General features: G+C 32.4%; 1 protein-coding gene across 2 annotated transcripts; it reads right to left on the minus strand.

Annotated features, from left to right (window-relative positions):
* Positions 1-7,400: 7,400 nt before the first annotated feature.
* Positions 7,401-12,453, minus strand: LOC102631367 (2-oxoglutarate-Fe(II) type oxidoreductase hxnY-like). Of its 2 annotated transcripts, none has more exons than XM_052436320.1 (11): positions 12,157-12,453; positions 11,862-12,061; positions 10,942-11,037; positions 9,694-9,745; positions 9,454-9,575; positions 9,252-9,355; positions 9,095-9,153; positions 8,923-8,979; positions 8,631-8,673; positions 8,037-8,116; positions 7,401-7,643 (listed from the first exon to the last, which is right to left on the minus strand). In XM_052436320.1, exons 1-11 carry the CDS (start codon positions 12,243-12,245, stop codon positions 7,553-7,555), a joined length of 993 nt encoding a protein of 330 aa, XP_052292280.1. In that variant the 5' UTR covers positions 12,246-12,453; the 3' UTR covers positions 7,401-7,552. The 2 variants fall into 2 exon arrangements, with proteins under 2 accessions (XP_052292280.1, XP_052292279.1); XM_052436319.1 differs by having other exon boundaries at positions 11,862-12,057; positions 12,157-12,451.
* Positions 12,454-13,001: the final 548 nt, after the last annotated feature.

Consider the following 13,001-nt stretch of genomic DNA (forward strand, 5'->3'; position numbering starts at 1 on the left):
GAGAAATTTAACAATTTATAATTTTCCTAATAGTATTCATAATATTTTAAGAGTGAGCGTTATTGGTTAATAAAAAATATCGTCATGATGGATAAAAATTTAATTAGATGAAAATTGTTTCATGATGTATATTATATTTATATATATAGTCTTTTTGTAGTATGGACGCTCTCATTTTTTTATTTTTTTTTATGCGGACACACTTTTACACTATGGGGTTAAGAGAGATAATTTTTGACTTTCTTAAGCCGCACTGTTTAAGAGGTGTCCACACTAAAAAAAGTATGGGCTTCCGCACTGGAGAATGATTATATGTATCTAGAAAGGAGTTTCTTACTTTAATATTGTGAGGGACAGGGTGAAAAACAAAAAATCATAGATTCTAATATATTATCGAATAAAATATACATATTGTATTGTAGTTTTGTAATTTTGTTGTCTTTTAACTATCCCTTACTTTATTAAAGTAAGAGATGAAGATTTCACGGTTTAGATAGTTAAATATAATTGGAAAATTTACAAAAATGATCAAAAACCTTTTTCATTTTTCACATTTAATCCTTGTAATTTTTTCCTATCATAACTAGCCAAACATAAGTTTTTTACCTTAAATTTCAACCTAAACTTTTCTCCCTCTTCATCAAGCCATAAGCAGCTTTTCTCTCTTGGATCATCATTGGCAACGACGAACGGCGACGGTGACGGCAAAAGTGAATTCCGGTCAAATATACCCAAATCCTTCTGGATCCAACGCCAATCCGACACGATTCTAACAAATTGAATTAGAGCCCAACACCTAAGCTAATTGAAAGGAATTTGGTTTTTATAGAAGTATTGCACATTAGATGTTTGATGAAATATTTCTTAGATTGTTTATGCTTTGTTTTTGTAGCACCAAGTGTTAAGAGGTGTTTGTTGACTTGATTTGGTGCGACAAGAGAGTTTTGGTGCAATTGTCTTTTAGTGCCTGTCCCACAAAATTAGTGCGACAGGCACTTGTCGCACACAGATCAGGTGGAACAAGTGTGCCAGTCAAGCCTAATTTATCCTATCACACCAATTTATAGTTTTTTTTAAATTTTTTTTAATGTTATGTAGAATAGTATATAAAATGTGTTGCATATTCTATTTATTATGTTTTATAGTGGGTAGTTATATATATTTTTTTATAATTTCAGGTTTAATGGATTCAGTTATGCTTCAATTGTATCATGATGGTTGGTGGAAATGTTGGCAAATGACTGTATGGAGTATGTGAATGTTAAGAATACAACTTTTTTAGCTCAGAAAAATTGTATGTTTGATTAGTTTTTGGCAAGAGTATATAAGATCTTATAGATAAATCCTAATGAATGTAGTATTATGATGAAGACAACTTTAAGGTCTAGTAACACAATCTATCGTACATGTTGACTACCCATGGACATATTTAATGATGAAATAGTCAAGATTATTTTACATATGTCCTCTGATGTGGCCAACTATGGATGCATCCTTATATTTCTTACCACATCTCCTCGAGTTTCGAGCCAAGATCTTGAGCCACCTATCGAAACTGAAACTTCCTTTAGAGCAAACATGTTTGTCCCTGATATTGAAGAAGATGTGTTGCTAAGGACGATGTCGTTATAGCAACATTACTCTCCACTCCATGACAATAATGACACCATTGATGACAACGACATTATGTTAGTGGATATTGTAGAAGAGATGTTACCACTAACGATACATCGTTAGAGCAATATTATTCTCCATTTCACAACAATAATATCCGCAATAGTGATGATTCTATTGATGACATTAGCAACACAGAAGTAGATAATATTTGTGTGGAACCATCTAATAGTATGAGGGGCATTCACTTCAATAGTGCAGTTAATGATAAGGGCATTGGTCATTCCAATATTCCTATTAATGATGAGGATGAGCATTAAGACGATATTTCTATGAATAATAGAGACAACTGATATATTTCTCTAATGGCCCGTTTGAGAATGAGGATTGACCCCCTCATAAGTCTTGCTCCAATTTTGCTTTCAAACATAGTTGCTCCAAACTTTGTTAGCAGTTTTGACTCAGATGATATTGGTGTGGCTAAACTATTCGCTGAAAAGAATGAGTTAATATTACAACTACACAAGGTTGCCTTTAGGGATAAGTTTGATTTCAAAATTGCACGGTCCACAATGACACGTTTCGAGGCCCATTATTCTTTAGAATCATGTAAATTATGTATTCGAGTAACGGGAAGTTCGAACAAGCAAAATGTTCCTTGGGTGGTGAGGAGAATTGATAATGTACACACTTGTCATAATGATGTATTGTTTGATGGTCATATTATCGTAGATAAGTATATCTAGGAAAAAATGATATACACTCTGAATGACATTAGAGCATATATGCAACAGGAATATAGTGTTCAATTAATATAACAGTAGGCATATCAGGCCAAAGAAGTTAGTCTGGAAATAATTTGAAGGAATCCTGCAGAATCATACAACTTGCTTCCAAAATACTCTTACATTTTGACTAAAGCAAATGAGGATACAGTTACTCATCTCGAACTGGATGGAAATAGTAATTTTTTATACTACTTTGTAGCTCTTGGATCTTCTATCAAGGGTTTCAAGTAGTACATTAAGCTGGTGATTGTTGTAGATGGCACTCATCTAAAGGGACTTTATCTATGGAGCATGCTTGTGGCAATATGTTTAGATGGAAACAATCAATTGTATCTGTTAACCATTGGGGTATTGGATTTGGAAAATAATGATGCTTAGGAATGGTTTATGGCGAAGTTGCATAGAGTGATTGGCGATAGGTCAGACTTAATAATTATCTCTAACCAATGCACTATCAGGAGAGCAGTTCTTAAAGTATTTTGCAATGATGCCCATGGCGTTTGCTTTTACCATGTCAAAAGTAACAGTCAAAATTCAGGATGTCCAAAACTGTTCGAGATAATTTAAGCCTATCTTTGTAAATGTAGCAAAAGCATATGGACATAAAGAATTTAAAAAACCACTTGAGGGGTTATAGATGTTGCACTCAGGTGTGGCTAATTACTTAGAGAATAATGTAGGTACATATGATTGGGTAATGTATGAGTTCGATGGTAGGAGATGCAGTATTCTTACCACCAACATCGTAGAGACCATAAATTCTTTCATGAGGGAACCGTAAAAATTGTAGATTACTCATCTTGTTGATCACTTTAGAAAAATATTGCAACAATAGTTTTATGATAGAAAAATTATGGCTGGATTAATGAGTACTCATCTAACAATATGGGCGGCGCGTTAATTGAAGGTTTAGGCTGTAGAAAGTAACATTAAAAATGAGTAAATAATAAGCCAAAAAATTTTGATTTTTAATTAACTAATAAATACTGGTGGTTTGATGCACTATAGGATACCCACATTATGGACCCAACTTGGAATATGTAGCACGTAATCCTTTACAATCTGCCAATATTTTTAGGCTTTCTTCTTTAAGTCCAGCTCAATGGTTTGTAAATCGTTCCTTTGCCATAAATTCTGCCAATATTTTTAGGCTTTCTCTTTTGCGTCCGACTTAATGGTTTGTAAACCGTTCCCCTGCCATAAATTCAGCCAAAATTGTAAGTTAGTCTAATCATTTAGTATTTAGTAATGTGAAAAGTAGTACTATACATTTACCAATATATATTACTTATATGTATAAGAATTGTCATTCAACAACGAATAAATTTCAACAAAGTTTATTTTAGAAGAAGCCATAGGTTTCCATTGCAGGATGCGAGGAATCTTCTTCTTCGTTTTCACAACCTATGCTGACGGCAAGCCTCCGATCGTGTCGAAAATCCAAGCCTGTAACAACCAAAGTGAGAAAGTCATAAAACCTACCATTAAATATTTAATATTACAAAACTAAAATATTACAAAACTAATTAATCCAAAAAAAATTATCAATGCACTGGAACCTAGATGTAAAGCCATAAACATTGTGCTTTTTAATTTTATAACTTGGCTTTTCCAAGCGAGACTTCTTCAATTTCTCATCTTTGTCGTTTAATACATTGTCAAGACTGTCATATATCGTTTCCCATAACAAATGACCCCATGGATGATTTCGGAAGTGATCTATATCATCCACTTGGTTAAGCAATGAGAAATTGATTTGACAATGAGATTTTCTTCCATTTAGTACTCTATCTGCAAAATAAAAGAGTGTGATCTTTAGTGTGTCAATGTCGTCCATAACCTTGAAGTTCAAGTCCTCAAATCTGGAGCCGAATTGCTTGAGATTGATGTTGTGAAACAAATCATCAAAATATGTATTCAGTAGCCTATGCACCATTTTTGGCTTTTTTTAGTACAATATTTTCACCATCGGAAAGTCTCGTAACTAGGCACCACTCTCCAATTGATAAGTGTATCAAATGGTCGCCAATTTGAAACCATAACTGATCTTTCTCCGTATATTCTCCATGGGCCACTTGCATAAGCAACACATTGTGCAAAATTACGCTACTGAATGGAAGCTTCAGAACTCCAAGAAATGCTCAGATATGTCTTGCCTGAACAGTTGCAACTGCCTTTTGTTAAGTTTTTCTGGATGACTTTTACAATTGCAGTTAATTTACACATACTCGAAATACGCCTGAGGAAGTGATCGGCATAAGCCAACTTCATTATGCTCAATTCATTTCTCAATCCTGCTAAATCATACTATACTATTTTGGATTTTGCATTGTATCTGTTGCATTTATAACATTATCATATTGTATCTATAACAAATTAATAACCTCACACTTTGCATTGTATCTGTTACATTTATAACATTATCATATTGTATCTATAACAAATTAATAACCTCACACTTAAAAAAGAAACCGTAACTTGGTGTAACGGGTTACCTGTTGCATCAATAGGCGCTCGAGGTACGACAGGCTCGCACTTGATATGCGCAAGCGATAGGTGCGCGCTTGTCATGCAAATCAGGTGTGACAGGCGTGCTGTCACACTTGATCAGGTACGATGGGTACCATGCTAACAATCCATCACACGAATTTTGTGAAGATAACACTAAATTCATGTGATTGGCATCCCATCACCCACACGACCAACATCACAAACACTTCAATCTTCCATCTTCATCACCAACACAACAAAAGAACAACAATATAAAACAAGAACACACAATAGAGCATGAAATAAAATCTAAGTTTTTGAACTAATCGTTGATTTTAGATCTTGGCCTTAATTTTGGTGATATGGGCTGCTGAGGATGGACTCTGATGTACTGTAGGAAGCCACTGGCTGCTGAGGATGGACTCTGATGGCTGCTGAGAAATCGTTTGGTTAGAGAGAGGAAGCTTGGTGAGAATGAGAGGGATATTTTCGTCACTTGATGTGTTGTTTGGCTAATGTTGATAAAAATAAACTCCAAGGGTCAATTGTGAAAAATGTAAAATTTTTGTGATCAGTTTTGTAAATTTTCTAATTTAATTGGACGACCTCATCCCTCTCTCTCACTTGTCAAAATTAAATTGAAAGTGTTTCTCCACAGCATGACAATGCTTGTTTTACTGAAAAGTCAATGCACATTAAGTAGTATAATAAGAAAAAGGATTCGGTTATATTAGAACCGCTCTAAGGTAGAATATTCCTTCATAACCACACGATCAAATTTATAATAAGTTTTTTACTATTTATCACTTTACATGTGTAGGTGAGATTCATACTCTACTATAGATTAACTCCAATATAGCCATAGCCCAAAAAAAATTGTCTGGCTTGAATTGTATTTGTGATCTTTAACATGAATTGGCATTTGTTCAATCTCCTTACAAAATTCTCTTTTAAGAAAGAGAAATCAGCAGCCCATTGATTAATTATGCGTGCTTTTATGGGTGGGTTATAATTATATAGATAACATTTTTTTCAATCCCTAAGCCGATTCAGAAGTCGAGGGTTGCAAAATTGAAAGAGGAGAGAATTGGAGAATGACAAATGGTGTGACACTTAAACTGATTTATTAATATGGTGAGTGATGTGTTTTTTTTTTCTTTTTTTCTTTTTTTGGAGGATGTAGAAACGTCGAAAGTACGGCCATAAAATTGCGTCATTGTTGTTGCATCATATATTAAAATGAAAATGATCTAAGAAAATAAATAATTTGAAATACAAGATAATTAATGATAAATATGGTTGTATTATTTTGAATGAGAAAAATATTTATATATAAAAATTTCCAATCTTATACAATTTATATACCACATAGGCAAAAAATATTTATTCAATCCAAATTATTATGATTATCATTATTTTAAATGAAAAGCAAAATAATTCTTAACGTAAAATATAAGTTGCATGTTCTAAGCTCAAATGAGCTAGCTATTATAGAACTTGATACTCCAACATATACAACTTTTATAAAGGAGAGGGACAAGATGAAATCAAACGAAGTGAATGCTTTGTAGCTTAACTAGCTGAGTATTAATCTGTTAGGTAATTTATAATGCTCTGTAGCTTTTAATTTATGTAATTTGCACAAAACTCACATCGTATGTATGTTTCCAAAATTAATACTATCGGATCAGATAAATTCAATAATAGACGCCTGTTGCAATTCCAGCGCTGGCTTCTCTTCTGCACGTCACTAGTTTCATTTCATCAGTCGAATCGAGGCGAGTATTTATATGAGTGGAGTGAAGGTAAATTATCCGTACGTCGTAGGGCTTTCCTCGGGAAAAATAAATAAAAGTTTGAGGATTGGTTGGAGGGGATGCGTGGGGTGGGTACACTGTCCAAGCTTAAATTCTGACATAAAACATAAGGGTTGATTCGACGCTTATTAAGGCTTATTATGTTTGTTGCTAATAGTGTCGCTTACTATTGTACGAAATCATGTTATATATGATTGTAATAATATTTGGAATGAATCTGAATTGCCCAGCATTTGGAATTGTGGCTGCTTTGTGTATTTTTCCTTTTTTTTTTCCGCCGGGGGGGGGGGGGGGTAATATTATTTTTAATATAGTCTCTGCAGTACCTGCTTCTTTTTTTAGTGTATTAAATTATTTAGTATTCGAAGATTATATTGAACACTGACTAATTCAAATTTGAGTTGAGTAAGACCACTAAAACGACAAAACTCTCTCAACAAGTGTCTGCTTCTTTAATATGCATGCATTTATACGGACCAATCACATGGGTAGAGTTATCAAATTTATGCATTACTTAAAAGGAAAGTCTCAAAAGAGTATTTTATAGCCTCACTTAGAATTCACTCAGAGATTATTATTATTATTATTTAATTGTTATGCCATTCACTTTTCGATTATCGAATGCATCTCCCTGAAATTGGACCTTGACCTCTTATATTTACGGTAAAAGACTAAACTAACTAGGCTATACTTTAGGAATAATTCGGAGAAATTCCATTACATCATCAAATTCAAAAATACAATTTTTATTACGTCATTAATTATGTCGAAATTTACTCGCATATTTTGATCTAGATTTATTCAACAGCGTTTTCAACATCACATCCAAGGTTTGCGTCCAAATCAAGCTTCTGTGATGTCTCTTGCGGTTTTACCATCAGCAACATTCTTGAAGATAATGTTGAAAAGATCTTTGCATTTGATGGGGTGATACCTGAAAAGATAATAATAAAAATAAGTGTCATTATTGAGGATAACATTATATTTTCTTAATAACAACAAAATGAGTAACATGTTTACACAGAATAGCTTTTGGGCTAGATTACCCATGGTAAGGGTGGAAAAATGTTTTTTTTTTTTTTGAGTTTTATTTTGGACAAATAAAATATCTGTATAATGTTGGACAATAGATCTAGTTCGATCAATAAATTAAGCATGCCATTATATATAACAATTTCTCAAAAACTTTTCATAGGAAAAATACATTCTAAAGAACAAAAATAGTTATTTAATTGAAAAACAGATTAATGGAAAGAATTAATGGCATTAAAGAAGCTTTCCAATCTGAAGATTATTTCATAGAACAAAACTAAGGCTATCGACTTACTTGGGAGGTTTTTCTTCTGATTTGCATGTCGGAAAGCACTCAATCATGGCATCGTTACTTGGATATACAAAATAGGCAATCTGTCCGAGAAAGAAGGAAAATTAATTACCACAAAATAACAAAAAGGGAGAGAAAGGTTTGATATGTTATAAATGATACGATAACTAGAACGTTTGTTTCATTTTTTTTAGTAGTTTAATTTTGAAAGCAGGCAAAGTGTTTAATAAACATCTACAATTAAAATTTAATGATACAGTTTATTATTTTCTAAAGCTATTTAGTGAAAAAAAAATAGAGCTTTATAATTGATATTAAGTATTTTAAATTAGCAGCTAGTGTTATTTATCAAACACCCGTAAATTTTTTTCTTAATAATTAAAATTTATCTTGCATAATAGTTGTGGCATAAAAATCGCAACATGACAATATTAAATGAATCATCAAAACATCAATGATAATGAAGTGCCTTCAGGTTTTGAAAACCATAAAATTAGTAAAAATTAATCATTCAATTTATAAATGGCACGAATAATTCATTGGTATTTGAAGTATTACTTATAAAGAGAAGTAGAAAGAGTATATTATTAGTCTTACGGTGTATCGCTCTTGGCGAAACAGGACTCTGTGCATTGTGGACCTACGCTCAAGTTCAAGAATAAAATTGTTAGATACAGGATGAATATATATATATATATATAATAAAAAATTGGCTAGTTTTTGTAGATGCAATCATCAACGAAATTGTTGATGTTTCAAGCAAAAATTTTTGCTCAAATTGAATGAGTCATTCAATTTTCTTCGGAATTTTTTTCTTCCACCACCATGTTTATCGGAACTACATTAAAATTTCTAGGAGAACTCATTAGAAATCCAACATGAATCTTACCTGAAAACACAATTGCTCATCCTCTCCAACATATCTCCAATATTGACAATAAAAGCACTGAAAATGAAATACTTAATTAGAGAATGCTGTCAAACTTTAATTAATTAAAAAAAAGGATATTATGCATCAAATTTTTAGTGAGAGCAAATTGTTTTTCTCATGATTAACTTACTCTTTTAACGGTGCTACATTTTCCCATACTCGAGGATTAGCATGTATGTTTCTGCATATCTGAAATAATGATAACAAAAATTTCATTAAAATACAAAGGTATAGTAGTGAATTGTATGTATGATATTGTTTATGGAAATTGAATTTTTTTCCCGTACTTGAAGACCTGGGACTTCATCCGTTGCCAAAAGGGTAATTAGGGAAGGGTCACTATGAGCTGGGGTTCCAAGAATGTACTCCTTTGAAGGATCAGCATCTTGGACTAAATATACAAGAAAAATATGAATGCGAGTTAAGTAAATCTGAAGATAGTACTTGGAATTAATTGCAACAAAAATTAGGGATGATCAGAGACATAACCTCCATAATGATTAAATGAGACGTATGGCATAGCGTTGCCAAGAATTTCTGGTTTATCGAAGAAATCAACATCGAGATCAAGAGCCAGGGCTATTATTCTTCCAATTTTTCTTCCCAAATTTCTGAAATAAAAAATGGCAAATGTAATTAATCATGAGCAGTAGAATGCTCTTGGTATTAATCAATTAATCTTTGGGAGAACGACCCATAAGGTTCTTAACATTTCTCGTGAAAACTTACAATGCTTCTTGTTGGTATCTCAGCATCGTCTCTTTCCATCCAGGCAAAACATCTAAAACAACATCACATAAACAATTGCTTAAAAAATATACAGCATTGGAAATTAATACACATATCTTCGAGCAATTCTTACAAAAAAAATTAGTTGCTTAGAATCAATTGTTCATCAATTATGATTTTTTTCTTCTTTTTTTTTCTTCTTTGAAGGGGAATCCGAGCAAATCACTTTTTATTTTAATTCGTTTTTATTAGATGTTCTATATATTTTTAGGAATACCAACTCCTATACGATCTTAACTAGTATAAATTCATGTGTATTGTTTTATTACTACACGTACACCTAAATCGGAAATCTGGTGGAAAAATTGTCAAAGTAGAACCAGGGGGAGACTAAAAGTTAGATAATATATTGACAAAAATGGAATACAGGCTGGATCCATTTTAATTTGTTGACAATTAAGTGAAATTATTTTTGTTGGACATGGCTGAGAAAGCCTGTCCAAACCGAATATGTTTCATAAATACTCAGGCCAGGTTTGTGCTTCACCTAAAAGCCCGAGCCCAGTCCAAAATCCTAAAAATACTTTAAAAATTAAATAAATTAAAATATATTTTTTTTAATATTTTAACCCACACATAGCATATATTTATAGTTCTAAATTTTATAAGCTCAGTTTTTAAATTCTAAACCAAGAAAAAAAAAATTATACATTATAAATTTATGAAACATAATGAAAAAAAAATTGAAAAAATATTTGACGTAAAATTTAGACTTTTTAACCTAGTCCGAGGAAAGTCCAATATGAGTGGGGCCGAGCTTGCCTAGACAAAAGACATGCCATGATGATTGACAAATCGAACCCGAAGCCTGACATTTTACTGATCCTAATTTTTATCAGTATTTTATCTAACTTTTTGTCTCCCTATAATTTTTTAATGTAAGCCTATATAAGTAACCTTTTGTGGGACCTGTCTGTCACTACTTTATGACCCCACAACCTGAGTCCACAACATTAATTTTTATTATTAAAGTTTCTATTTAGTGCTCTTATTCTTTTTTTTTTATAGGAAAGTAAAACTTTCATTTAGTGCTCTTATTCTGTTTGAGCGGTGCGGTAGCTGTTTTCTGAGGATAAGGTTCAATGTATATTTTTTTTTCGATAATCGAATTTTTTGGAAAGTGAAATAAGAAAATAAGAAGAAGGGGATTGAGAAGAATAAAAGAATGAGTAAATTCTAGCTAATTACCAGCCGAAGGCCAAACGTTTGGGCCGCATAAAGGCTTTTCTGGATCAAGATCATCTTCAGTTTCGGGACCAACTAAACTGTACGCCTCTCCATGAGCTTTGACAGTCAAAATAACAAAATAAAAGAATTGAAAATGACCAAAAGTTCCATCAAGAAAATTTTTTGACTTGCGCATCTGATTAAAAGCAATAATAATAATAATAAATTGAACATAACAAAGAAGAAAACAGCTCTACTATGGTACTTTAAGTGTACTGTAAACATTAGATGGTCAGAAGTCAATAAAATTAATAAAATCCAATCATTTAATAGTGTTAGATGGTGGAGTGTGATATTTCTAAATTACCGTAGTCACAACAAAAAAAAAAAGATATAAAATACAAAAGCAATCGATTTGAACCACACGTTTTTTTTATTTTCAATAATAAGTACAAGTTCGTTCATCTCTAACAAATGAGTCCTTGACATGAAACCTAATGAAAATACGAAATAAAAATTACAATAACATTTAGTGTTCAGGCATACTCCAAGATGGTGATGGTCAAAAGTTATTGCGAGGTTAGTGAGATAGTTTAATGAATTAAGCGTTATGAATCCATTCATTATTATTTTGCAAAACTATAAATTTTGTCAACTTTAAGTTACTACCTATTTTTTGAAGGGAGATTTGACACTTTCTCCCTATGGTCTTTAGATTTTAACACTAACTTCATGTAATTTTTATACTACACTGTTGTCCTCTAAATATCGAAACTTCAACCAAAAATAGTAATTGTCTTGTGGCTCGCATCAGCTTCTTGGTGAAAATCTTGACAATAAGAGTAAGTATCTGATGGAGTAAAACCCACAAGCTACAGGAAATAAATGTTAAAACTTAAAAACTGTAAGAGAAAAATGTCGTGATTGAAATCGCTGCTGACCTTGTTGATTAGTTTCTTGATCAAAGAACTGATTTTTCAAAGGTTGCTTGTAGCCTCGGTTTCTCTCTACCCAGAGCTTCATCTTTTCATCGAATGGCAACTCAAAAAACTTCTTGCTTTGGGCAAAAACTTCATCCATAAATTCCTTGCTTATCCCATGATTTATTACGTAGAAAAATCCTGAATCCATGCATGCCTGACTTTTTTTTCCCCCCAAATAACAAAAAGAATGAAGTTAACGATCAATCTACAAATATTAATTAATCAAATGCACTTATAGAACATATTGATTCACCTGTTTGAGTGAAGCAGCTGATTTTTGGATATCAGGGTCTGAGAGATCGATGCAATTGAGGGCTGCTGACACTTTGGTTTCCAAGCCATTTTGATCCGCCATTTTTAATCCTGTAAGCAACTTAACCTTCAAATTTCTTGAGGCTGATAGACTATTTGTGCTAGAATTAAATGCTGAATTTAAAGGACAAAGAAAGTAACGACACTTAGAAGAGGAGAGACAATCATTGATTAATGAAGGTATATATGTTCCATTAGTAAGTACCAGCTACCTTGTTAAATAAAGTTTTGAGTTATTGCTAGATTTATTCTGACAAAAATAGCAAAATATATAAAAGCTAAATCACTAAGAAATGGCACGCCAATCTCATCCAGTCAAGTATAGACAACTTTAAAAAAAGAAAATCAACTATCACTGTTATATATGATACTTTTTTTGTTTTTTTGATCGACACTGTTATATATGATGCTTAAAGTAATACAAATAAATTAATTGCAAATTCGCACGCCGATTTTGACTTCTGAACTGTCCAACTTAACTTTCCACTTAAACTCCTGGCCTTATATTTTGCAAAATAAATAAATAAATCTCAATCCAACCATTAACAATTTGACAATAAATTATGGATAAATTTGGTAAGCTCTGTTGGCAAGTTTCAGAAATGCCGATGATGAATCTGCTATTATTGTCGTTGTCCGTCGATATTAGGAGTAAAGGCTTAAGCCCAAGCCCAATAGCTTGGCAATCTGTGATTCATTACCTTAGCTTAAGTTCTGAGAAGTTGCCGCTTCGGCCTTGGTCGAAGTGGTAGGCTGCTGCCCTCACAAGCATTACTTTTGCAAACT

This window comes from Citrus sinensis, chromosome 3 (genome assembly GCF_022201045.2).
Source record: "Citrus sinensis cultivar Valencia sweet orange chromosome 3, DVS_A1.0, whole genome shotgun sequence".
Classification (NCBI taxonomy): Eukaryota; Viridiplantae; Streptophyta; class Magnoliopsida; order Sapindales; family Rutaceae; genus Citrus; species Citrus sinensis.